Genomic DNA, 27,326 nt, shown 5'->3' on the forward strand with positions numbered 1-27,326 from the left:
TGAATCCTAGTGACTGTACCGTGGTAAGAAAGCAAGGCAGCAGAGTTGAGGACAAGAATCCAGTTCTCTGTTGTCCAGACTATTCCAGTGCATCTTAAGCAGATTGACTCTAGACTCTAGATGATTGAGGAGCAACGTCCAATTCCTCCAAAGGTCTCTGCATAGCCCTCTGTGCCAGCCCTTCTGCCTGGGTGACTCTGGCCAATTCACTCGACCTCTCCAGGCCTCTAAGAAGAGCTCAGAGTTGGATTAGAAGACCTCTAAGGTTCCTTCCAACTCTAAATCCACGAACCCGTAAGATGATCTTAATGGGGAATATTGACCATTGCTCTGTAAAGAACCTTGGACGATCCAGAATGGGGCAGAGGGTGGGGTGAATTTATTTTCCTTCCCTCTTTCCCCAGGGAAGCCTTTCAAGAAGACCTCTATTCCTGGAGTGACCATCAGGCAGCTCGTGGATGAGATTCCAGAAGGATGCAGCACACCCGATTTTGAGCGGAAGCCCATCACCATGGCTCTGCCAGAAGGTGAGCCTCTCATAAGGATGCCAGACACCTCACATCATCTCCCAGCCTCCCTTAGCCTCCCAGCCTATGTTGGGGGGATAATAAGGCACTTACCTTCATGCTCTGGCTTCTTGATCCCCTTCCCCAGGCCCTGCGATGTCTCCCAACCTGCTATCAGTGCTGTGCTTGTATACTCAGGTAGTTGTCCCAGTGCTCCCGGAAGGTTGGGGTAGGAAGCAAGGACTGGACTCCCAGGGTTTTAGAAGCAAGAAAAAGAAATGTACCGTGCTGCCTCAGAAGACTTTGGGGGGCATACAGTTGGAGTAATATTAAAGAATAGAATAAGCTGACAAAAAGAAGAGGGTTAGTGTCTGATTCTCCAGTCCTCTAATGGGGGTTGGGGTGGGGAGTAGTGATGTGAGAGCTGAGTAAAGAGCTTTTTACACACACACACACACACACACACACACACCCTTCCCATGTCTCATCACCACACTGGGAAAAAATGGAACAAGGTATTCTCTCTGCAAGAGAAGCACAGATAAAGTGCTTAATCATGGGAGTATCTTTAAATCTGAATTATGGGATATCTTTAAAAAGGTGTATTGCTTTCTCCCCCTCCGTTTCCCTTTTCTCCCTATACCTCCTCTTTCTCTCTTCTCCTCTCCCTCTTCTCTTTCTCTTTCTCCTCTCTTCCCCTCCTCTTTTCACCCTGCCCTTTCCCTATCCTGTTCCTCTCCTCTTTCTTTTCTTCTTTCTCTTTCTTCTTTTCTCCCTGTCCTCTCTCTCCCCCTTCTCTCCCTGCTCTGTCTCTCTCTTTTCTCCCTCTACTCTATTCCTTTCCCCTCTTTCTTCCCTTTCTCTCATTGATCTGTCCCCCTTTCCTTCCCCCTTTTCTTACCTATTTCTCTTTTCTTCTCCTCTTTCCAATCCCTACTCCCTCTCTTTTTTATTCCCCCCTTTTCTTCATATCCTCTCCCACTCCTCTTTTTCTCATCTTCTCTCCTGACTTCCATTCTTCAGCCCCTACTTTCTTATTCATCCGTCTATCTGTCTTGATTCCTTCTGAGCTTTACTTTGGATCTCCCTCTTCCTAGGGAAAAATGCCATCTTCCGGGCTATGGTCTCTGGGGAGCCCAGACCTGAGGTGCAATGGTACCGTACCAAGGGTGATCTCAGTGACCCCAACAAGTATAAAATCTTCTCCCAACCAGGAGGCAAAGAACACGTGCTCCAGGTAAGAAGACTAAGGCTCTTACATTAATCAGTGTCCTCTCTCCATCTATTCTGTTCCCTCACAGTTCTCCTCATTCTACCCCCACCCCTCATATACACACTCAGCAAAGAACCCCCATCCCTAAGAAGAGCAAAAGGGAGACATTCCTGGTTGAGAACGAGTTCATTTTACTTGCTACTGTAGCTCAGGTGTCCCTAGTTTGAGAGTATGAACCAAGTAGGGCACCCTGGGAGGGGACATATTTTTCACCTTGATTTTTATAGAATCTCTAGGCTCCATTGGTTAAGAATAGAATGTCAGCCTTATAGGTTGCAAACACCCAAACTTCCCCATCAGCCTTTTCAAGTCTAGACTGACACTAGGGACAAAAGTATGTAACACATGCAAATCATTTGCTACCTTTCTACTCAGCTTAGTCACTCACCTTAGTTAGCAGCTAGGGGGCCATTGGAAGAGGAATGGAGGAGATGGTAGAATTTTGGCTAGAGGTGAAGGGAAAGATACGATGACCTTTAGAAATCTTAGACAGCTGCACCTGTCCTGTCCCCCACCTTTTCCCTTATAGATCAACAAGTTGACAGGAGATGACACAGACACTTATCGATGCTTGGCTGTGAATGAATATGGAGAAGCCATGTGCTCAGCAGGGCTCACTGTCATTGAAGGTGAGCTAGTTGTGGCCAAACCCTGGCCAATGAGAATTCAGAGCTGAGGGGCTCTCATCCAATCAGAGTACTCTGGTAATACCTTCCCCTTTTCAATAAGGATGGAGGGAAACAAGTTCTGTTTAACTGAAGTCCAAATTGGAGTACCTACCTTAGATCTCCTTCCCTAGCCACATACACAAAGAGCGGCCAAATGGGTGGGCAGAGTGACCACCTCCTCTAGAATTTTCTTTGATAAAACAAAGACCCAAACTGAAGAATCCTGGATTTGGTGTCAGAGGACCTGGGCCCAATACCAGCTTTACCTCTTATTAGTGTGAGATCATTGGAAAATTTTTCCTTACTTTGGGACTCTATTTGCTTATTTTTAAAACAAGGGCATAGGGGCAGCTAGGTGGTGCAGTGGATAGAGCACCAGCCCTGGAGTCAGGAGTACCTGCGTTCAAATCTGGCCTCAGACACTTAATGCTTACTAGCTGTGTGACCCTGGGCAAGTCACTTAACCCCAATTGCCTCACTAAAAAAACCCAAAAAACAAAAGAAACCCAAGGGCATCAATCCAGGTGACCCCTACAATCACGTCCAACTCTATATCTCAGATCTCATGATCTGGTGTAAACATCACAGGACTGAGATGTGAAAGCCTAATTGAAGGGGATAAGGGGGGAATGAAGGGGTTCCTACTGCTATTATTCTATATCCCCAGGAATCATAGCTATTGACTTACAAAGAAATTAGAGCATTCAACTAGCATACAATTTGCATGAAATACATAATTTGCATATAATTTGAATGCTATTCATGAGCTATCTGGAAAGAGCACTAGATTTGGGTGAGGAAAACTGGGTTTTTGTCCTGATCTTCCATTCACCTTGGACAAGTCATTTCCCTTCTCTGGACATCAATTTCCTCATCTGCATGGTGAGGGGGTTAAAAAAGAGGATCTCTAAGGTCAAATATCAAAATAAATGCATAATTTCTTTTCCCTAACTCTCCCTCCCCACCAATCTTTTTTTGTCCCTTGAATGCTAATGTATTCTGAAAAACAATAAGACTGAGCTACACCTAGACATGGCTGGCTAAGTGTTTGAGTGGCACTGCTGATAATTTCTCCAGTTCTTATGAGTAAGAACAAAGTATAAAGAAGAAAGTGGGTTAACACAAATATCATGGTGTTAGGTTGGTGCCCAAGAAAGACTATTAATGCCCCATAACCTTTCTCTCCCTTCTCAATATCTGGATACCTCTCCTCTCTTTGGATGGAACAGTTGGATTCCGGAAGAATCGAAAGAGACACAATGAGCCCCAGGAGGGTAGGTTGCTTTGTGGAAAAATTTTCCTGATATTCTGTGAGTCTTGCCCCCTCCCCAAATTCTATACCACTCTGAAACCTAGATCCCAGGACCCTCTGCTTCCCTTTTCTTTCCTCTTCACAACCCTGTAGTAGATTAGGTTCTATGGGTCACCCTACCCCTCTGTGATAGTTTCCTTCCTTCTCCCTCTCCAGACCACAGGAAGGAGCTTATGGACTTTCGGAAGATCCTGAGGAAGCGGTGAGTTTGTGTCTATCCCGAGCTGGTGGGTGTTATTAGCTCACAGTGAAGGTGGAGAGGTTAGGGCACCGAACATGAGATCTTTCTCTACACCATGATTTTCCCAGGGTACAAATCAAATTGTTAATCTATCCGAGATCTTATTTTTCTCTTCCTAAGCATTGAGGTACTACAAAGGCCAATACCCAGTGTGTCACAGGGTCATAGAATTTGGAGCAGGAAACAATCTAGTGCATCTCCCTCATTTTACAGATGAGGAAAATGAGACCTAGAATAGAAAAGTGACTTGTCCAAGGTCACACAGGTAGTCGCAGTGGCAGAGCTGGTATTCAAATTCCAAATCCAGGGATCTTTCCTTTCACTCTCCAAATTCCTGTGCACCAAATCTCCCTATCTATTCCCATTATTCCTTTGCTACCAGAGCTCTATAGAGGCAACTGAGGCAAAGTGGGAGCACTGGGCCTGGAATCAGGAGGACCAAAGTTAAAATCCTGCCTCAGATGCTTAATCACTGTGTGATCCTGGACAAGTCACTCTGTTTGCCTCAGTTTCCTCAACTGTGAAATGGAGGTAAAAGAAGCATTCACCTTTCAGGGTTGTCATAAGTATCAAATGGGATAATATTTGTAAAAAACATTTAGCACAATGCCTGGCACATGGTAGACACTATATAAATGCCTTTTCAGAGCATCATTGTTTTTCCCTTCTCCCTCTGTCAATGAATTTTTCAGGGTTTGATTTACAAGTTGTTGAGCCATAATAATTCAAAGGGTTACCAGGAATCAAAATTCATCAAAGGGAATCTGAACAGTACTGAACTGAGCAACACCACATTTTGCCTATCTACTTTGTTTCTGATTAATCCTCCATTGTGACCTCCCTTCTTCCAACCTCTGATTAGAATGGGAATAACCTTCCCAACATCCCCTCTCCTTGCTGAATCCCCTCCTGTTCCCCAGAGTCTTAGGTTTAACCCACTTAAAAAATCCATGGTAAACCTAGGTCAGTCATGCCTGGTTAAGTCTTGATACAGTGGAAGAATCTCTGTTGACTGTCTCATTAATTTAAATTACAAATCCTCCTCACATATTGGGGGTTGAGATCAGTGGTAGAATGGGAAAAGGGAAAAATGTCATATCAAGATTATTATTTTCCCATATCTAAGTTCAATTCTCATATTCTCTGATAGATATATTATATATATCTAGCTATATCTCTCTCTATAGCTACATCTATATGTCTTTATCTGTCTGTCTGTTTACCTGCCTATTTATCTACCTACCTACCTATGTATGTATGTATGTATGTATCTATCTATATATCTACCTATTATCTATCTGCGTATCTATCTACCTACCTATCTACCTACATATCTACCTACCTACTTATCTATCTATCTATCTATCTATCTATCTATCTATCTATCTATCTATCTATCTATCTATCTACATATCTATCTATTATCTATCTATCTACACTTCTATGATAGCAACTTCTTCCAGAGTCCAACAACAAGGGAGTATAGTAGTTCCTGGAATCTCTGCCTGGGGCCTGGGGTTGGCCTGACCTGGGGAGGTGTCTGACCTTGCCTGTTCTTCTCCTAAGGGCACCTCCTCCTCCACCAGAGAAGAAGATGGACCCTGAGCAAGTGTGGCAATTGCTGATGAATTCTGACCGGAAAGACTATGAGCGGATCTGCATGAAATATGGGATTGTTGATTTCCGGGGGATGCTTAGAAAGCTTCAGCAGATGAAAAAGGAGCATGAAAACAAGGTGTTGCAGGTATCAGCTTCCCCATCTGTCATCTTAGACTCCCTAGTCAGGGCAGCTGATCACCTGAGTGCAAGGACCCGGGCTCACCTTCTGTTTCTGATGCCAGCTGTGAAATATTCCTTGTGTAGGTCACTTAATGACAGCAGCAGCAGCAACAACAAAAATCACACATTGATATAGTACTTTTAATATTTCTAAAGAGTTGAACACGACTGAAGTGGCTGAACAACAAAGCCCTGCCCCATTCTGTTAGGGAGTGGGAGTTTTCAGGACAGCAGAAACCAACTAGTTTCCATACTCACAAGAAGGAAAGATCTTGGGGGCAGCTAGGTGGTGCAGTGGATAGATTACCGGCCCTGGAGTCAGGAGGACCTGAGTTCAAATCCAGCCTCAGACACTTAACACTTACTAGCTGTGTGACCCTGGGCAAGTCACTTAACCCCAATTGCCTCACTAAAAAAAAAAAAAAAAAGAAGGAAAGCTCTTACCTTGCAGTAGATGCTTAAGTGGAAATTACAAAAAATGTCCTATGCAGTTGGCAAACTTTCAGAATAGGGCAGTTAAGGAGCCCACCATGTTCTTTTCCACTCAACATCTGCATGGGAATGAACAGAGCCAAACTGTTGTCTTGACAGTTAGGTTCTGAGTGGCAAGACAATATCAACCAATACTTCCATATGGGGACTTCAGAAATCATATTTCTCTATACTTTGGTCTAGAGTGTAATACAATTGAATGGACATGGAATTTGAAATCAGGAGTTTGTTGTTGTTCAGTGGTTTCAGTTGTTTAGTGGTTTCCTCCTCCAGCTCTTTCTATAGATGAAGAAACTGAGGTAAACAGTGAAATGACTTGCTCAAAGTCACATAGCTAGTAAGTGTCTGAGGTCAGATTTAAACTCAGGTCTTTCTGACTCCAGGTCCAGAGCACTATCCACTTAGGTTTTTTGTTTGTTTGTTTGTTTGTTTTTTTGGTGAGGCAATTGGGGTTAAATGACTTGCCCAGGGTCACACAGCTAGTAAGTGTCTGAGGCCAGATTTGAATTCAGGTCCTCCTGAATCCAGGGTCAGTGCTTTATCCACTGAGCCACCTAGCAGCCCCCAGAAAGGTTTTTCTAATTTCTACTTAAATATCCACTAAAGTTTAAGTCTTTTCTACTTGTGAGAATGGAAAGTAGTTGGTTTCTATCATCCTGAAAATAATTATTCATGGACCTCAAGATAATTATCAACCATTCATTCTTAGTCCTTAGATTTCTGCTTGTGCAAAGCCCTCCAAAAAGTACCCTGCTATAGCATTAAATTTGCAGTAGGTGCTCAATCCATTAATGAATGGACAGACAGATGGATGGATGGATGGATGGATGGATGGATGGATGGATGAATGGATGGGTGGATGAATCATGGCATACACTCTGATCATAATGAATCACCTACAAGAAGATTTTCCCAGGGTACAAATTAAGTTGACAATTGATCTAAGAGGGAAAGTTGGTCCCCATCCTATTTTCCTCTTCCTAAGCATTTAATCACTGAAAAGGTCAATACCTACTCTATCATAGGGTCACAGAATTTGGAGCAGGAAACAATCTAGTGCATCTCCCTTTATAACAAATGAGAAAACTGAGACCTAGAATAGAGAACTGATTTGTCCAAAGTCTCACAGGTAGTCCCAGTAGCAGAGCTGGAATTCAAACTCCAAATCGAGGGATCTTCCCTGTCACTCTCCATTCCTGTACCCCAAACCTCCCTATCTAGCACCATTACTCCCTTACTACCATAGCTCCAAAGAGCTCCATAGAAGTATTCCATTTCTTTCTTTCTTTCTTTCTTTCTTTCTTTCTTTCTTTCTTTCTTTCTTTCTTTCTTTCTTTCTTTCTTTCTTTCTTTCTTTCTTTCTTTCTTTTTTTCTTCCTTCCTTCCTTCCTTCCTTCCTTCCTTCCTTCCTTCCTTCCTTCCTTCCTTCCTTCCTTCCTTCCTTCCTTCCTTCCTTCCTTCCTTTCTTTCTTTCTTTCTTTCTTTCTCTTTCTTTTCCTTCCTTCCTTCCTTCCTTCCTTCCTTCCTTCCTTCCTTCCTTCCTTCCTTCCTTCCTTCCTTCCTTCCTTCCTTCCTTCCTTCCTTCCTTCCTTCCTTCCTTTCTTTTTTATGCAAGGCAATGGGGGTTAAGTGACTTGCCCAGGGTCACACAGCTAGTAAGTATCAAGTATCTGAGGCCGGATTTGAACACAGGTCCTCCTGAATCCAGGGCCAGTGCTTTATCCACTGCACCACCTAGCTGCCCCCAGCATTCCATTTCTGAATCCCATTTCTGGCTCCCTTTATGTCATGCTTTGGAACCTTTAGCCAAGTTCTTTCCTTTGATTTTCTTCAGTTGTCCAGCAGTGAAATGGAAAGACTGAGTTCTCTGTCCTTGTGTTTTGGGTGGACAGGTAATACCAGGTTTAGCTATAAGGAATATTCTCTAGCTCACTAGAGAAAGGGCACAAGAAATTCTCCTGGGGTGGTGGGATTTCTGTCCTCCACAGTATGTCAATGCCATCTCCAACCTGAGACACATCAAAGTCACCAAGGATGGACTTGCAACATTTGACCTGGAACTTGATCTCAAGGATTTTGAAAGCAAAATTTACTTGTACAAGGTGAGGTTGGCTGGGGTAGAAGACTCTGAGTCATGCACAATGGGATAAATATCTTGAGCCCCTTACTTGAGCAATACTTGAGCAAACATTTCAAAGAGGATTTCCTTCACCTTTGGCTAAATGGAGTATCAACAGATAACCAGCATTTCCTGAAAAGCCTGGGCTACTTAGATGGCATTTATTTCTATCATGAGAGAAAAAGGAAGTGGCTGGGAAAGGTGCCCATGATGTTTTCATGAAATAGCCTTTGGGAGTGATTAACCTTCACTGATTGAATTGGCAGGATTTAGCTAAAGAGGGCACAGAGTCTCAGGGCCTCTGAATACTTTGCAAATATACCAGGTATGAGAAGGGTCTCACATTTGTATTGTTCTATTGATATTACTTCAGTCTTTTAGCTCTTACACTCTGTTGGAGCTACTTGGGCAATAGTGTCACTTTTGACCTGAGCTGGTGATTCCAGGAATAGAAGCTATTTTGCATATCATTTGAGTGGCATTCACTTTTGTTAAAAGTCACAGAAACGCCTTGGGGTTATTTTCATCCTATTCTACTCCATTTTCCCTGGACTTCCCCTCCCCAGCCCAACCTTCAGTATATAGCTTGGAACCTCTGTTCCTTTTCCTCTATTTTATTTCAGTACCAAATTTGCAAGGGGCATGCCTCAAGGGCAAAGGGCAACTTTGGGACAAGCAGTAGACACTGGCTGGGGATTATGAGACTAATTGGGAGATGGGCAAGAGGGATTGAACATCCTAGCGATAACTTCTTATTCATGTCCTCATACCCCACTGTCCCCTGCCCCACAGGATGGTGAGATGATTCGCTATGGCTATGGAAATGAGACCAAGCACTGCTTGAGGCGTCTGGGAAAGCGCTACCATTTTCACATTCAGGACCTGCGACCGGAGGATGCTGGCATCTACCAGGTCAAGGTGGAGGATGTGGAGGTGTTTTCCACTGAATTGGAGGCAGATGGTGAGCTATGAACCATATCATTCTTCAATTCATTGAGCACTTGTTAAGTGACGTCTATATACCCAGCCCTATAAAAGATAGGACAATAAATATCTTCTACAATACCTGCCCTCAGGGAGGTTATTTGTTTTTTCTTTGTGGGGCAATGAGGGTTAAGTGACTTGCCCAGGGTCACACAGCTAGTAAGTGTCAAGTATCTGAGGCTGGATTTGAGCTCAGGTCCTCCTGAATCCAGGGCCTGTGCTTTATCTACTGCACCCCCTAGCTGCCTCCCTTAATTGTTCTTTGCTTCCAATCTAAACCCCTTGGCATGAATTCCATTCCAATCCCCTTTATTAGTTTGCTTCCTGCCTCCACCTCCACTGTGCCCGTCTCATTGCTTTTAATTCCTATGACTTCCTGGCTTTGCCTTTAACATCAAGCCTATGCCGTATTTCCTATGCCCTGGGCAAAACATCTTTCCTGTTGCCTTCCCTTACAGAAGTCATTGTGTGGTTTGGGATGGCCTTTCTACTTATCTCATTAAGTCACATCTCCCTCTCCCATCTGGACTGGGTAGAAGTACGTCTTAGGAGGGGGCTTGGGATGGGAATGGGAAGATCAGATGAAGGAGATTTGAGCACCTTTGAGGATACTGATGGCTGAAGGCTAAGCAGGGGGAGGAGAGAGGTAAAGTCACCCAAGGTGCCTAATGTAGGCCCCTGAAGTCCTGGGCATAGAGTCATAGCATGTTAGAGCTGGAAGGAGTTTTGAAGCTCAATACCCTCATTTTACAGATGAGGGGACTGAGGCCTAGATAAGTTAAATTATTTATCTAAGGTTCACAAGCCAGTTGTGTAGCCTCTGTGGCAAATGAAAAGTTACTGTGGGGTTGTAAGAATATATTGGGGGGACAGCTAGGTGGCGCAGTGGATAGAGCACCAACCCTGGATTCAGGAGGACCTGAATTCAAATCCAGCCTCAGACACTTGACACTTTCTAGCTGTGTGACCCTGGGCAAGTCACTTTACCCCAATTGCCTCACCAAAACAAAAAAAAAGAATATATTGGGGGAGGGGAGTAGAGGATTGGAGGTGGGAAAGGAGGGAGACTTGTCTTGGAAACATCTGTATGATCTGGGGTTTATCTCAAATTCCAACTTATTCTGTCTTGCTTCTTTGTCAGCCATCCCTGCCAGGGTTGTGAATCCTCTGGCTGAGACTCGATGTGAGGTGCGGGAAGATGCTGTGTTTGAGTGCACCCTCTCTAATCCCTGCCCACGTGCCCTCTGGCAGTTTCAACACCGGCCCCTCCGGCCCAGTGACAAGTATGAGGTGTCTGTGTCTCCTGATGGCCTCACCCACCGGCTGGTGGTGAGAGGAGCCCGGCATTCTGACATGGGCCTTTACTCCCTCGGCACTGGCCTCCACTCTTCTAGTGCTTGGTTGGTGGTGGAAGGTGAGACTGTCAAAAATGGGGGTGCAGGCTCCTGTCAACATCTTAGTTGCCTCTAGAGAGACTCAATTTTAGGGCTAGATGCAGCCTGGGGGGCAGGACCAGACCAGATAGGGGCTAGTGGGCTGAGATCTCCCATGATGTCCAGGCTGCCTTCTCAGTGTGGGAAGTAGAGACTGCTCAGGGTGTTAAGGAGGGCTTGGCTTTTGTTCTTAAATGGGAGTGCCACTGAGTACTTTAGGGTCAGTCCATCAACAAGTATTTATCAATGCCAAGTACTGTGCTAGTCACTGATAATCCTAAGCTGGGTCTTCTCACTCAAGACTAGACCTGTTCTGCTTGGCCCCAGAGGGCAAAGAATGGGTGGAAGCTATAGCTAAACTTAAATTCTATGTAAGGAAAAGCTTCCAACCAGTGGGAAGTAGTGAGCTCTCTTTTACTGGAGGTCTTCAGTGGTTGTGGGGTGGCTACCTGTCAGAAATGTTGTAGAGGGGATGGATCCCTATTCAGATATGGATTGGACAAGGTGATCTCAAAGGTCCTTTCCAGATCCAAAGTTAGGTGATTTCCCTGATGCAGAAGGATGGGTGGCTTGTTGGAGGTGGAAAGCTTATGGATCTGTATAATGGGTATTTGGGTCTTTTTTTTTTTCTGTACAAATTTGGCTTTGATGTTCTACCTAATGACTACCTCCTGGAAGGCGAGAAAGACAAAGGTTTCCTGCCTTCAAGAGAGGGAAAGACAGATGATGATGGCAACAATGGAAGAAATAGGCTTCAAGCTGAAGAATCCCAGTTTTCAGACATAAAGGATTCAGGGAAACTTATAAAGGAAGTGAAACCAGGGGATTGGAGTTACCTTGGGGGATCTGTCAAGGATGATGGTCTTCCCCATGGTCACATCACAGGTGGTCCCAGAGGACATAATGATTCCCCCATGGACAAAGAAAGAATTTCTGACCTAGCCTGGGATCTGGATAAGGAGATGGAGAGTCAGAAGGGATTTTACAGAGCAGAGGGACAAAGAGATGACTCCATTGAGGGAAATTGGCTCTCTAGAGTTGGTGGTCAGGGGGAAAGCCTCCCAGGGAGTTACGGGGTACAGGGAGATGGTTGGGAAAGTGGAATGATAGGACAACAGCAAGGGAGTGGCCCAGATAAAGGTGAGGGCAGACAATGGGAGGCAGGAGAGAGCTGGGAGTCAGGTTCTGGAGGTCTTCAGGGCAGAGGATGGGGAGGCAACTTCGAAGGAAAGGAGGATGGGGAAGACATTGGAGGGAAGCTGGGAAATTATAGCCAGGGAAAGATTGGGAATACCCAGTGGGAGCTTGGGATGGGAGAGAAGAACTTGTCTACTTCTCAGGCTGGTCTAGGAGGGTCTTGGAAAAAAGGAAAGAAACTGGGAATGAGTTCAGAGGCTGATGATAATTTGGAGTTGGAGGGGAGGGATGACTCTAGCTCTAAAAGGGGACATTCATGGGGGAACAAGGACCAGGAGACTGGCCAAGGTGGTGACCATCGTGGGGTTGGCGGTCGTGAGGCATGGAAGTCTCCAGGTTGGGGTAAAGGCAATGGAGACAAATTAAGAGATTTCCAGGCTCAGAGATTGTCTTGTAGCAAGAAATCTTTCCCAGGACAAAAGGATTTGGGGGAGGAAGCTGAGGGGTCAGTAGGAGAAGCAGGTTATGAGTCTAGCTCAGGGGATCGAGAGCCTCTCCAGAAGGAATCCCTTGTTAGGAGAACAGGATTTAAAGCTGGTCCTTGGACCTCAGGATTAAATGGAGATGAGGGACCTGGGGACAGTGCAGGGGGCTTGCAGGAACTTAAAGGAAGAGGATTGGGTTCTAGGGATAGTCAGGGGACAGCAAAGTCCCTGGTTAGGGGGCCACTGGGAGAAAGCTCCAAAGAATTGGGGTATCTCCAGGACTGGCCAGCAAACGAAAGGGGAGCAGGGTGTAGAGATGATGGAGTGGACTCTGAAGGCATGATGAGCTCTTGGGATGATGGAAGTGTCAACCTCAGAAAAAATGGATCTAAAGATAGCCTAGAGCCCTCAAGAATGATGGAGTCTTGGCAAAGAGGAGGGGATGGGGTTGGTGCTAAGGTAGGTGAGTTAATGGGGTCTAGGAGTGGGAGAGGATACGGGGATGACCCCAGAGGCCACAGGTTAAAGGATAGAGCTGCTCATAAGGATGGCTTAGGGGACCTTGGAACTCAAGAGTATGGCCGTGAGAGAGGTAATAAGGATGGTTTAAAGGATTCAGGGAGAGTGAGTTCTAATTATAGAGACAGTTTAAAAGATTTCTCAGGGGACAGAAGAATAAAAGGGTCTGGTGGTGAGGATGGTTACGTAGGTAGCTTAGAGGGTCCTGGGGGAATGGGACCAGAGGGTGAAGGAAGTTTCAGGGGTGATTTAGAAGGTTATGGGAATGACTTTGGGGGTTCTGGAAGAATAGGATCAGGGAAAGAGGGAGGTTATAGGGTTGGCTTAGGGGGTCCTGGGGGAATAGGGTTCGTAGGTGAGGGGAATTATAAGAGTAGTTCAGAGGGTCCTGGGAGGTTGGAGTCATGGAGTGAGGGAGGTTATGGGGGTGACTCAGGGGGTCTGGGGAGGATGGGATCAGGAGGTGAGGGAGGCTATAGAAGTAACTCAGGGGGTTCTGGGGGAATGGGGCTAAGGGGTGAGGGAGGTTATGGAGGTGACTCAGTGGGATTGGGGAGAATGGGATCAGGAGGTGAGGGAGGCCATGGAAGTAGTTCAGAGGGTCTTGGGGGAATGGGGCTAAGGGGTAAGGAAGGTTATGGGGGTGACTCAGGGGGTCTGGAGAGAATGGGATCAGGAAGTAAGGGAGGTTATAGAAGTAGCTCAGGGGATCCTGGGGGAATGGGGCTAAGGAGTGAGGGAGGTTATAGAGGTGACTCAGGGGGTTTGGGGAGAATGGGATCAGGAGGTGAAGGAGGTTATAGAAGTAGCTCAGAGGGTCCTAGGGGAATGGGGCTAAGGGGTAAAGGAGGTAATGGGGGTGACTCAGGGGGTCTGGAGAGAATGGTATCAGGCAGTAAGGGAGGTTATAGAAGTAGCTCAGGGGGTCCTGGGGGAATGGGGCTAAGAGGTAAGGAAGGTTATGGAGTTAGTTTAGGGCATCCTGGAGGAATGTGGCCAGAGGGTGAGGGAAATTATTGGGATGGCTTAGAGGATCTTAGGGGAATAGGGTCAGGGGGTAAGGGAGGCCATGGGAGTAGTTTAAAGGGTCCTGAGGAAATTGGACCAGGGGCGGAGGGAAGACATAGGGGTAGCTTAGAGGATCCTAGAAGAATGGGGTCAGAGGGTAATAGGGTTAATGAAAGTGGTTTAGGGAATTCTGGAAGAATAAGGTCAGAGGTTGAGGGAGATTATGGAGGTGGTTCAGAGCATCCTGGGGGAATCAGAACAGGAAGGAAGGGAGGTTATGGGGATAGCTCAGGGGGTCCTGGGGAAATAGGGTCAGGAGTTGAAGGTGGATATGAAAGTAGCTTGGGGAGTCCTAGCAGAATGGGGTCAAAGGGTAAGGGAGGTTATGGAAGTGGCTTAGGGAATTCTGGAGGAATGAGGGCAGAGGTTGAGGGAGATTATGGAGGTGGCTCAGGGTATCCTGAGGGAATGGGGACAGGGGGTAAGGGAGGTTATGTAGATGACTTAGGGGATCCTAGGGGGATGGGAACTGGTGTGAGGGCAGGATATAAGAATGGCTTAGGAGTTTCTCAGGGAATGGTGTTTGGAAAGGGTGACAGTTTCAGGAGTGACTCAAGGGGCTCAGGTTTAACAGGACTAGAGGATAAAATAGGACATGGGGACAGATCCAGAAACGAAGGGGCAATGGGATCTTGGGGAGAGAGTGGTTTGGGGGATGGGAGAGGAAGCCCAGGGACAGTGGGTTCTATTGGTGGATTTGGTCCTGGAGTCCTTGGAACACCCGGGTCTAAAGGGGAAGGATGTGTTGGAGATGGGTCCGAAGGCTCAGGAGGAAGGAAGTCTTGGGATGAGGATGGTTATGGTGAAGGATCTGGACACTCAGAGGCTTTGAAAGCTTTGGGGAAAGCAGGTTATGATCATAGTTCTGATGGTCCAGAAGCAATGGAGCTTGCTTCAGGAGCAGGGTCTAGGGAGGGCTCAATGGGACAAAAACCATGGAGGCCGGGGGGGTGGCAGGAATTGTGAGGATGGGCTTAGAGGCCCTCGTGCTAAGGGTTCTGGGGTGGGAGCTAGTTCTTGGGGTGATTCCAGGAGCTCCAAAGTGATGTCATCTGAAGATAGAACTGGTCCAGAGAGCCTAGGACCTCATGGGTCTGGACAGGGGGCAAGTGATGGGGATAGGTCAGGAATTTCAGGACTTCTCGGGGCTGGAGGCAAAGAAGGGCATGGTGAGGGGTTGGGAGGTTTCATGGCTCAGGGCTCAAGCTATGAAGGCAGTTATAGAGAAAGCTTGGGAGATCCTGGGAAAATGGGGTTAGAGGGTGAGGCAGATAATAGAGGTGGTTTAAGGAGTCTTGGAGGAAAGGAGTCAAATGTGGAAGCAGGTGATAAGGGAATTTTAGGGGGATCTTGGGGAATGGGAACAGGACCTCAGGGAGGTTATAGAGATCACATAGGTGACCATGGGAGAATGGGGTTATCAGGGAAGGGAAATCATGGAAATGACTTCAAAGATTCCAGGAGAATACAGTCTGGTGATGAGGGGAATCATGGTGGTGGCCCAGGGAGTTCTGGAGCATTGGAGTCATTGGATAGACAAGGATATGGGGATAAATCCAGAGGCAAAGGGGAAGCAGAGCCTTGTCAGGGCAGGGGTTCAGGGCAGGCTGGGGATGGAGCAGGTTATAAAGATGACTCAAAGGAAGGCAAAGTAATGGGATCCATGAATGGGGCAGGTTATGGTTATGGGAATGGCCTTGGGATTCCTGGAGGAATGGGGCCTGGGGGTGGCACAGCATATAGGTTTGAGGTCTCTGGGCCGAGGGAATCTTGGGATGGGAAGGATTTCCTTCCTGGTCAGTCAGGTTCTAGAGATGGCTCTGGAGGCTCAGGGGAATCTGTAGGAGGATCAGGCACTGGTGGGTTGCAGGGTGGTCAAGGACTCCAGGGGTATCCAGGAAATGGAGAATTTCTTGGCAGAGAGGGATTGCCTGCAGATAGAGCTGCTGAGCTTGGGAAAGATGCCAGCCTTAGAGGAAGTTCTAGAGGGGAGCATGGGGACAGAGCTGATGGCCAAGGAGGACTGGAATATCAGGGAAATGGGACATCACTGGGTGGCCCAGGGATAGGAAAAGGATCAGGGAACTCAAATATTTTAGGTTGTGGTCAGCATACACACTCCAGGCCAGGAGAAGAGAACATCTATACTAGAGCAGGTGGGCAAGGGACAGGGACAGATGGCAAGAGGAACCTAGGGCCAGGCCAGAATGGAGTAAGTGCCAAGTACCCAGGGTGTCAGGGTAGCCTTGAGGGAAAAGATAGCCCCATTAGTGGGATCCATGATGTTCTGAATGGAACAGGGGGTTATGATTCCCATGATTACAGGAAGTTTGTGCCAGGCCAAGCAGGATCTTGGGGTGAGGCAGGATCCCCGAATGGCAGAGGGGACTCCTATGGAGGTTCAAAGGACTCAGGTGTCCCGGGGGGAAAGAATTCTAGTCAGTGGAGAGATAAATTGGCCAATGGAGTTCAACCGTCTGGGATGGAGAGAGCCCTGAAGGGACAAGAAGGAAGGAAAAGCTATGGGGACAAGTCAGGGGGAAGCAGGGACTCAGAGTCTATGTTGGGCAAAGGGGTAGGTTTGGATGGCAAAAGTTCAGCAGGAGCCAGAGGGGATCTGGAGTCTCTGGCTGGCAAAAATGTTAGGCCTGAAGAGTCAGGGTCCCTGGAGAATTATGGGAGGAGAGACGGGGGAGGGACCTCCCCATCCTTGGGAGGAAAGACTAGCACAGATGGATCAGATGGGCAGAAGTCCCAGGTATGGAATGGGTCACAGACTGGGGTAGGAGCTAGGAGAGGAACTTCAGACAGAAGGAAGTCTGGGGAAGGAAGAGTCTGGGGATCGAGATATGGAAGTGAGAATGTAAGGCTCCCAGGAGGACCTCAGAAAGGAGACTGGAGCAGGGATTCCATGGGCCACAAGGGCGACAGGAAGGATGGTTTGGACAGAAGTTCAACTTCTCAAAGGCCAAGATACAGAAACAAGCAAGGCATAGGCAATTTCTCTGAGGAAGCCCGAGGTAAGTGTTTACCAGCTGGCCACTCGTAAGGGTGGAGGTTGACTTGTGGGAGAGACCTTTTGAGTTACCTGGGAATCAGGATGTCAAACCCAGCTCAGGTGTGTGTGTGTGGGGGGGGGGCGGGGAGCTCCAGTCCATCCCGTTCACTGTCATTGGTCAAATAATTTGATTTTTCAAATAAAGGGGAGATTCTTCCCTGATACTCTTGTCCCTTGCATAGATGGTTTCCTCGCTCTAATGTGCCTTAATCTCTGACATGAATATTACCTAAGTGTCACCTAAGCCATTTGATGACAACCCTCTCCCTGTCCGAATCTGTGGGATATTCTGTATCTCATTGCCTTTTATTAATTTTGCTGAAGGAGTACTCCAAAATTCCCTCCTCTTACCTCTATTGTCCCCTAGCCTAAGAACCTGGCAATTTGCTTTCTGCCCTGTGGCTTCTGTTGGTGGCATTGCTGCCAGGGCCCTTCAGATGTTCTCAGTAGACACTGCGCTCAGTCTTCCAGATGTTAGATATGGAAACTGGGAGATGAATCTGGGCCATGGGGCACCCTCCCCCTGCCCAGCTTTGTGCCTGGCTCTTGTTTTGTGACTCGGGACCTTCCCTTGTCTATCTAGGATCACCAGGTCACTTTGCCCAGGGGCTAGCTGACATGGAAGCCAAGAAAGGGGAAGAAGCTGTGCTTTCTTGTACCCTGACCAGCGACCTGGTACCTGGTGCCTGGTTCAAGGATGGAGTTAAGGTACCGGTCTCCTTGGACCTCGATAGTACAAAAATGACAGATTGGGGAGGCAAAGGAAGTTTCACCTTACGAAAACATTCTTTTCTTTTTATAATTTTTTAACATTGTTATTTAAAGTTTTGAGTTCCAAATTCTATTCCTCCTTCCCTCCCTTCCCTCCCCCTTTCCCTTAAAAAGTAAGTGATCAGATATAGGGTGTGTGTGTGTGTGCAATTCTGTGAAACATTTTAAAAAGAAGCAATGGTGTGGCAGTAGGGAACCCAGGTTTTAATCTCGGCTCTGCCATTATGTTCAGGACCTTGAGAAAATCTTTTTTTCTCTTGGAGCCTTAGGTGCCTCTTTTGTAAAATGGGTCTGTTAGATCATATGATCTTTAAATTTCCTTTGCCTTGTAGTCAGCTTCCTGAGTACATTTTAAATGGGATTTTATTGGTGATATTTGATTTTACATATATCAGGTAATGAAGGGAGCTTCACTCCTTCACACATCTGGGGATGGGACTGCTGGCTAACCAGACCAGAGTGGGGGGTGGTGGGGAGCAGATGCCGTGTGATTTTTTTCCTACTGTGGTTCTTGCCACCAGCTCACTGCCCAAGATGGGGTCATCTTTGAGCAAGACGGCCCCAATTACAGACTTCGAATACCCCAAGTACAGGAGGCCCAGGCTGGAAAATACATGTTTGTAGCAGGGGATCACACAACTGAGGCCACTCTGACCATCAGAGGTGAGGCCCCATCCCCTTCCCCTTCCCCCTGCCCAGGCTGCTTTGGGACCAAAACCCGCAAATGAACAAAAACCCCAGCAGACCCCATTTTTGTTGACTTTAATAATGGATTATCTGTGACCAGTGTGCCAAAGGTGCCCTCTAATCTGCTCCAGCCTTCTAAGGTATCTTCTTCCTCTAACTCCCAGTGCGAGCTCAGATGACATTGACCTTACAGATTTCTTTTACAATTATCCTGAACTGAGCAGATACAGCAGGAAAAATCTGTGACAGTTGCCTGCCAACCCTCAAATCTACAATGTATGGAAGCAAATATATGTAAATATATGCAATATATTACTCTATTCTATTGGCACGAATAATTGAGAGTTGACTATTCCACACTGGAAAGAGAACCGGCTTTGGAGTCAGAGAACATGAGTTTGAATCCTGGCTCTGTCACCACTCTTATAACCCTGGGGCAAAGCATATCATCTTTCTTGGTCTCAGTTTCCTCATCTGTAAAATGGGGATATTGGACTATCAGTGTGTGCTGGTAAATGTCTACAACTGGTTCTCTGCTCCCCCCCCCCAAATAATCTAGCCCTGACAAATTTTTAAGTTTAATCTGCATCATCAGCATTTTCTCCATCACTTTGTTGGGTCTAGCCAATCAACAACAACAAGGACAAATCAAGCCCTGGTTTGTAGCGTTTATAGGTTACTGAGGTATAAACACTTAGGCTAAAAGTTTAGCAATCAGCTAGCCAGTAAGAGCTGGCTCCATCACACCACCAGACTAGATGACCTCAAAGACCTCTTTCAAATCCATATCTACAAACCTATGCCCAGATCTATGCTTCTCTCGTTCAAAGCCTTCATTGTTGAGATGGTTATTACAAATATTTGGGCTCATAGACTGTCTTAAGCATTCTAAACTTTTTTTTTTTAGAATACCACCAAATATTTAGGCCCCTTATCACAAATATTTGGGCCCATAGGTCATCTTAAACATTCTAAACCTTCTTTAGAATAGCACCAGACCTGTGCTCAGCTGGAATAGACTCTTTTCTTTTGAAATCTTTCCAGTAAGGGCAGGTCCGTGACTCAGTTTCTCCATCTGTAAAATGCATGTGTTTCCCTAGATGGGTTTCTAAATCCCCTTGCTCCATTCTATTTTCTCATATCCTACCTAATGTTCAATCCTTCATGCTACAGCCAAAGCCCATTTATTTATCCCTTTTGTTCCTCAGGAGTCAGTGGGCCTCTGCTCACTGTGCCTGTCCCCTCCCTCCCCTACCCCCCACTTCCTGTGGCTCTTGTTCTTCCTTCCCTTCCATAACACAACATCCACCACAACCACAACCCACATTTCCACAGAGCTTTAGGGTCTGCAGAAGGCTTTGCTCACAACTACCCTGTGAGATAGAACATTGCCTCCTTCTTCCTGGGGCTTATTTCCCTGCCCAGAGTTGTGCCCAGGGCCTAGGCTCATTTCTGAATTAACTCCTTGTCCCACTTTGTCTAGATCCCCCAACCATTGCCCAGGATATGCTGGAGAAACTGAAGGAACCTTTGGTGGTCAAAGCAGGGAAGCCTGTCTCGGTGAAGATCCTGTTTTCAGGAGGGCCCCCTGTTCAAGCGGCCTGGAGGAAAGATGGGGCAGAAGTGGAGGAAGGCGACAAAGGAGCCCAGCTGGACCAGGGGAATAGCTTCATCCGCCTGTGCCTCCCCAGCACTAGTCGCAAGGACAGTGGGCAGTACAGCGTGAAACTGAGGAATGCAGAAGGTTCAGTGGAGGCTCAACTTACCCTGGAGGTCCTAGGTGCCAGCCCCAGCTCTCACTTCTTTCCAGGGATCCTGTAGGAGGCCTTGGTTTAGTCTTAGTAAGGGGAGGGGACTCTAGACCATATCGTAGGGCTCTTTCTGGGCCATAAATTTGAAAGTGACAGGATCTGGGTTCAAATTCTACCCTGTAAATAATTTCTAACGTCCTGTCGAGCTCTAAATCACATGAATGAATGTTCCTTGCCACCCCATTCATTTTATTATCCAACCCAACTTTGGTTTCTGTTGTTTCCTCTCCAGGGGACTCCCCTGCCCTCTTCTGTCTAGGTTGGCCCAGCCTAGAATAAGGATGGGTTGAACATCACCCAGGTGTTGCCCTGGGTGCTCTATACCCAGCCTATGTGAGTGCAAGGATGGCAGTCTCTGGGCTAGGACAGGCCAATCCCCATACCATTCGTGGCAGAGAAACCCCTGGGAGGGGCTTGAGGGGCTTCTGGGTTTGCTAGGGGTCTGGGAGACATACACTGGAAGCATGGTGTCATGGAAGGAATTCTGGACTTGGAGTCAGAGGCCCCGAGTTCAAATCCCAGCACGGTCATTTACTACATTTGTGACCTTGGGCAAGTTGTTGGACCCTCTCTGGGCCTCAATTTCCTTCCCTCTAAATTTAGGAAGGTTGAACTTAGATGACTGCTAAGGACCTTTCTAGCTCTAAATTCTATGAAAAATGCCTACTACTGCCCTAGCCACTTGCTATTGTCCCCCAGGGTCATCTAATGCTGGAGGGAAAGTTGGGGTGAAGTCCTTGTTAGCCTGTTTACTGCAGTGGAAAAGACACCCCCTTCCAATCCAAACCTCCTCCAAACATACATGTGTATTCACACACATATACATTCCTTTAACCACTCCTGTTCCCTTTGGCCCCCAGACAAGCCTCAGCACCCACAGGGCCCTCTGAAAGTCCAGTACTGTCGGGGGGAGGGCATCAACCTGAGCTGGCAGCCTCCGAGGGATGATGGGGGCCGGGCTGTGCTGACCTATGTAGTAGAAAGGCAACAGGCTGGGAGGACCACCTGGCTGAAGCTTGGAGAGACCCCTGGAAATGTCACCACCTTCTCTGATACCCGAATGGAGCAAGGAAAGAAATACACCTTCCGAGTGCGGGCTGTGACCTCGGAGGGTTCAGGAGAGGCATTAGTGTCAGAGGAGCTGCTGGTGGCTTCTGAAGGTGAGTGGGAAACTTGGGAGAGTCAGGGAGGAAATTGGCCTGAAATGCTTGCCAGGACAAAGCCAGGGATGGTGGGGACTCGGACAGTTAGCGATTGAGTGCCCTTGAGATTCTGAGGTAAGGGATGTGGTCGGATAATCTGCGGGAGGTGTTTTCCATAGTAGTGGTGGGGATGGTCCCTCATCTCAACCTTCTTTTATCTGTCAGCTAGACTGCCTTCAAGCACTTCCGAGGCCCATCCTAACTCTAAATCAATGATGCTATAAGCCTATGACCTGGGTCCAGAGTCTTCCTCTAGTTACCTGTGTGACCCTGGTGAAATCACTTGTTGCTTCATGTCCTTCAGCCTGTGTTGTCCTCTAGGTCCCTTTCAGACCTAGGTCCATCACAGCCTCTGTCACGTGCTGGCCCTGTGACTGAGCCTTTTACCATCCTAATGTCGACTAAGTTACAGAGCAGTCACCGGGCTGCAGTGGAAGGAGTTACCTGGGTGGATGAAATCACATGGGGGACTGGTGGGAGGTGATTACCTGGTCCTTGGCTCTGGGAGGGGAGAGAGACTCTGAGCTGGTTGTCTTCATTGTTGATACCTCAGAGTTCTAGTCTGGGAAATACCAGACTCCAACCTCCATCCAATCTCCACTGGTCTGGGGATTTTGTTCTGCATGCGTTAAGAAAACTTGCCGAAGGTTCAAAGGTATGAGGGAGCATATTAGGCTATAGAGGATCTTTCTCCATCTCTATCCAGGGTAGGGTGACCTCTCTGGTGCAGTCTGGGCACACATGCTCCCAAGGGCAGGACCCTGGGCACAGTGTCCTGCAATTCTCTCTCTACCCCAGAAAAAAAAGGCAAGCAATACAGATGCTCCATGTGTCTTCTGAGTAGTCTGACTCCTGATATACTTTGGCATTGCCCCTTGACTTTTCTCATAGCTCGTCCTAGACCCCCTCCAGCTCCAACCATTACATCTGCTACAAGACAGGGTATCACCTTGACATGGACAGCACCCCGGGGCCCAGGGAGTACTCACCTCCTAGGCTACATGATTGAGAAGAGGAAAAAAGGAAGCAACATCTGGACAGCTGTCAATGATAAGCCTATTTCTGGTGAGAAAAATTGAGTAGAGACAAGGGAATGTGGGGAATAGGGTAGCAGAGGCAGACAGTGAGGAATAGGAGCTGGCACTAGGGAGCCAAATCCCTGTGCCCAACCAAGATGCCAACAAACAAGGCAATGCTTTGCTTTCATTCCTGTAGTCAGCTTGGGGGCTGGCATCCAGGCCTAGGCCAGTGCAATTCATAAGAATTCAGCAAAGCTGCATTCCTTAACCTCCCACTTTCTCCTTCCTGCTTTTCCACTTAGGTCACTATGATTTAACAGAAAGATCCTATGGTATTGTGGAAAGAAAATGGATCTGAGACATCATCTACTCTAACTTGCTCACCGGACAGAGTAGGAAACAGACCCAGAAAAGGGAAGGGCCTTGCTCACCCTCACATAGCTAGAGAGTGGAAGGGCTAGGATTCAAATCTAAATTATCTGATGCCACACTGTGATTAAGGATATGATAGGAAGAAAGATCATGCAAAGAACTTAGAGATAAATATTATATATGTTTTGTTTTAAATATATATACATATACACACATATATAAACTGAACAATGAATAAATATGTGTGTCTATAAACTGACCACCACCACCAAATATGTGTGTGTGTGTATATACACATTACACACACACACACACACACACACACATATATATATATATATACAGAGATATATTTGTGGTTATTGTTCCATCATTCAGTTGTGTCCAACTCTTCATGACCCCTTTAAGAGGTTTTCTTGGTAAAGATGCTGAAGTGGTTTGCCATTTTCTTCTCTAATATATACATATACACATATACATACACATATACATACATGTAGACATAGACATAGACTAGATATACCCATACCCATATATATACACACATTTTATTTTATATCCATACATGATTATAAGCATATACTTTTCATACACATATCCATAATTATATATACATACTTTATTTCAAATGCATATATGCATATTTATTATATATACTTAATCATATATACATATACTTTTTATATATACTATGAATAATTTATTCTACATAGATACTTTGCTACCTATCCACACTTTATTATATATTTATATGATACATTCATTATTTTATATTTATATTTCATCATTAGAATATGGAGGAATTGAACTCACCAAACCCACCCCCAGGTGACCTTGTCTGGGTTTATAATCCACTGTTGCTATGATCTCTGTGGTCCAAGTCACCATGAGGGTCTTTCCATGGGCCTCGCTGGTCATAATAAATAATAAAGGGGCATGGTAGGATACCAGACTGGGAGTCTTTCTAAGCTCTGCCTGGCTGCTGGATTCTTGGGACTAACTGGAATTTGGGAATGTTCACAGAGAGGAAATGGACAGTAACAGACATGCTGCTGGGCTGTCAATACGAGTTCCGAGTGACTGCTGTGGGGGCCTCTGGTCCTGGGGAGCCTGGCCCCCCATCAGATGCTGTTTTTGCTCGAGACCCCATGAGTAAGTGGAGATGTCAACTTTGGAAAGGCAACTCTGGGATCAATGGGCAGAAAATGAGAAGTCATTGATCAGGTAATATAGGAAAATCAAAGTTCAGGAAAAGACAGGAAGTCCAAAGGTCAGGAGCACCATGTTCTATGGGATTCAGCATATGTATGGAGCATAAAGGGACCCTTAAGTAGAGAGAGAACAGGAATTCAGTGTAGACTCCTCAGACTAGAATATCCTCCTTACTCATTTGTCTCCCCCCAACCCCCCCCAGCCTCTAGGCAGAACAGGTTCCTAATTCAGCCCAGTCACATGGGCAGCTTGCACAACCTTGTAAATGGTCACTTATTACAGGAAAGAAATTAACTGTATCGAGTGAAATTAACTGTACGAAATAAAATCAAGAGGGAGATTGTGTGCTCACCCACCAGTGAGGAACAACTGTAGGGGAGACACACCTGAGAAGTTTTTGGTAAATTTACTGGATTTTAAGTAGCTGTAGAGCAGTTACTATGCTTTATTTGTCTTTCTGTCTTATAAGGAGCCCCACAAGGTTCAGAATAGGTGCATAGGGTATTCAGTTAATGTCTGAATGAACAAGTAAATGAATGAAATGGATGAATGATTCCCAGAGAAGGAGATTCTGCAATTTGTTTATTTGCTCACTCATTTATCTATTTAATCCATTCACCCATTCATTTATCTATCTATTCATTCATTCTAATTCATTCATTCATACATTATAATCAACTAATTAATCAATTGATTAATCAACTGATGGATTAGCCTATTTATTTGGTGCTGTCTGAGCCTGACACTTAGGAGAGGCAGGGTGTGGAATGCAGGAGAGAGGCTGTTTCAGACCTTCAATTCAGCAAATGTTATTAAATGCTCCTTTGTGAAAGGCAAGAAGCAGAGCGGCATGGTTAGATAGTTAACCTTGGAAGTCATGAAGATCTTGGGTCAGGGTTTGCCCTGATGAGTCACAGTGCCTATGGTGCCACTCTGATGGAGTGGAGGAAGTTTCCACACCGGGAGTTCCCCCACCTGGATGAAATCACAGGTTCGGGCATCCCCAAAACATGAAAGTGAATATGCAGGCATAAAGATGTACTTCCGTGCATATTGTTCAAGTGTTTAACATAAGCCTCTCATTCAGTCTTCATTAGACACATAGGTGTGGGGCGGGGGAAGGGATGAAGGGGAGCCTGTATTGATACAGTATTCAGGATTATAAATCTCTTAGTACATTTGAATAAAGCTATTAAGAGAGCATGACTCTGGAACAGGCGTTTAGGACACAGACTAAAGAACAACAATGAACATCGCACAGCACTGTCAGTAACAGTTGTGAGGGTCTCTGGATCTGGGGAACCTGCACTCAGGACCTCATGAAGACTGACCCCATCTCCAGAAAGTTTATTGTTTTGTTGAAAATAATTTAAAAAGCATTTTATTTTCTGTTCCAAATTCTCTCCCTCCCTCCACCCCATCTCTTACCCATTGAGGTGAGGTGAGCTTGAAGGGCTGAGCTTAAATAATGAAGGGGCTGTTCTAGAGAGCACAGAATAGCCAATGGAGAGGAACTCCTGACTTCCTCTGGGGAAGCTTAGACTCCCTGTACTTTATAAAAATGAGCCCAAGGGGCAGCTAGATGGTGCAGTGGATAGAGCACCGGCCCTGGAGTTAGGAGTACCTGAGTTCAAATCCGGCCTCAGACACTTAACACTTACTAGCTGTGTGACCCTGGGCAAGTCACTTAACCCCAATTGCCTCAAAACAAAAACAAAAAAAACCGAGCCCAGTGCTCTTTCCCTGGAAGGCGGTGATGGCTATTTCCATTCCTAAAAGCTAAGGTTCCCATTGTATCCTCCCAGGACCCCCTGGCCCGGTTCGAGATCTCCAAGTGACTGACACATCCCACACCAGCATCACGTTGAGCTGGGCCAGACCAGACCCCCAGAGTGGGGATGAAGTCCAGGGTTATGTGGTGGAAGTGAGGAGCTCAAACAGCCTCCAGTGGAATCAGTGCCACACGGGCACTGTGACTAGCACCACCTACACTGTCAAGGGGCTACAGCCACAGGAAGCCTACTTCCTGAGGGTAACAGCTGTCAATGATGGGGGTCAGGGCCAGCCCACGGCTCTGGACACCTGCATCCAGGCCACGCCTGCATCTGGTGAGTGTTGGTCCTTCTGTTTTTTTCCATTTCCCAACTCTCACCCGTGCGATGCTCAGAGAGCATCCCTGTTTACATTCACTGGCATTTGTTATACCTGGCCTCCCAGACACCGGCTAATCTGCATATCATTCCACATACTTAGTTGACTTTGGACAAATCATTTCATTTCCCTGGACCTCAGCGTCCTCGTCTGTACAATGAGGGAGTTAGAGACGCACATTTTTACGATGTTGTTTCCTGCAAGGTGAATAGGACTTCCATGAGAAAATATTGATGCCAGGTAGTCATCTAGAAGGGATTGCCCCTTCTTCCAGCTCAAACTCAGGAGCATATCAGGCCCCTGGATTCCTTCCCCTGTCTTACCTCAGCTCCAACTCTCCCCTCAGTTTTGGTGGGACTGGAGAAGAAACAACACTGCCCCCCAAACCCATGGATATCTATCTACTGTAGGAACTTTATAACTAACTTTGTTTCCCCATCCCATATCCCTTAACATTCCTCTTTCAATCTATCCCATCTCTTGGTTCTCTTCCTCTTCCTCCTTCTCCCAATATTTAACTACCAACCTCTATACCCTCTCACCCCACTCCCCTCCCCAAGCCCCCAGACTCCTCCAGTCTCCCAGCCATGGGGATTTTTTTGGTCTTCTTGGTATCTAGATCTGTGATTGAAATGACAGAGCCTGAAGAAAATGTCAGGGTGGGCTCCTAGCTAGGAAGAGTCACATGGGCTAATAGTAACTCACTCCTGCTCCACTTAGACCAATGCAGAGGGTGAGGGCAGGGGCCTGGGGAAGTGAGAAGGAGAGAGGTGACAAAAGTTGTCTGCTTTCCAGTTTTTCCCAAGTTCCTCATGGATACCACCGCCACAGACTGTGTGACTGTTAGGGCTAGAGACACCATTCGAGTTCCTGTTTCCTTTGAGGTGAGTCCTCCCTTGTGTAAGGGGGATCAGAGCTGGAACCTGGGAGTAAGGAACCCATCATGGAAGCCTTGGATTTTTCAGGCTTCTTCCCTAGTGTTCAGGAGATGAACAAGAAGCCAGACTACATTTTTTTTTTGTTGAAG

General features: G+C 46.5%; 1 protein-coding gene across 1 annotated transcript in view; it reads left to right on the forward strand.

Moving 5' to 3' along the window:
* Positions 1–27,326, forward strand: part of IGFN1 (immunoglobulin like and fibronectin type III domain containing 1) — a 38,507-nt gene that overhangs the window by 3,413 nt on the left and 7,768 nt on the right. Inside the window, 20 exon segments of the mRNA XM_044003144.1 lie at positions 405–527; positions 1,604–1,743; positions 2,309–2,408; positions 3,677–3,721; positions 3,916–3,961; positions 5,567–5,744; positions 8,260–8,373; positions 9,183–9,351; positions 10,516–10,788; positions 11,486–12,698; positions 14,475–14,877; positions 14,879–17,036; positions 17,658–17,782; positions 18,367–18,508; positions 20,016–20,312; positions 21,204–21,503; positions 22,437–22,610; positions 23,960–24,088; positions 25,954–26,256; positions 27,095–27,183. Coding sequence (XP_043859079.1) covers positions 405–527; positions 1,604–1,743; positions 2,309–2,408; positions 3,677–3,721; positions 3,916–3,961; positions 5,567–5,744; positions 8,260–8,373; positions 9,183–9,351; positions 10,516–10,788; positions 11,486–12,698; positions 14,475–14,877; positions 14,879–17,036; positions 17,658–17,782; positions 18,367–18,508; positions 20,016–20,312; positions 21,204–21,503; positions 22,437–22,610; positions 23,960–24,088; positions 25,954–26,256; positions 27,095–27,183 — 6,521 coding nt within the window.

The sequence above is a fragment of the Dromiciops gliroides genome, chromosome 4 (assembly GCF_019393635.1).
Source record: "Dromiciops gliroides isolate mDroGli1 chromosome 4, mDroGli1.pri, whole genome shotgun sequence".
Lineage (NCBI taxonomy): Eukaryota > Metazoa > Chordata > Mammalia > Microbiotheria > Microbiotheriidae > Dromiciops > Dromiciops gliroides.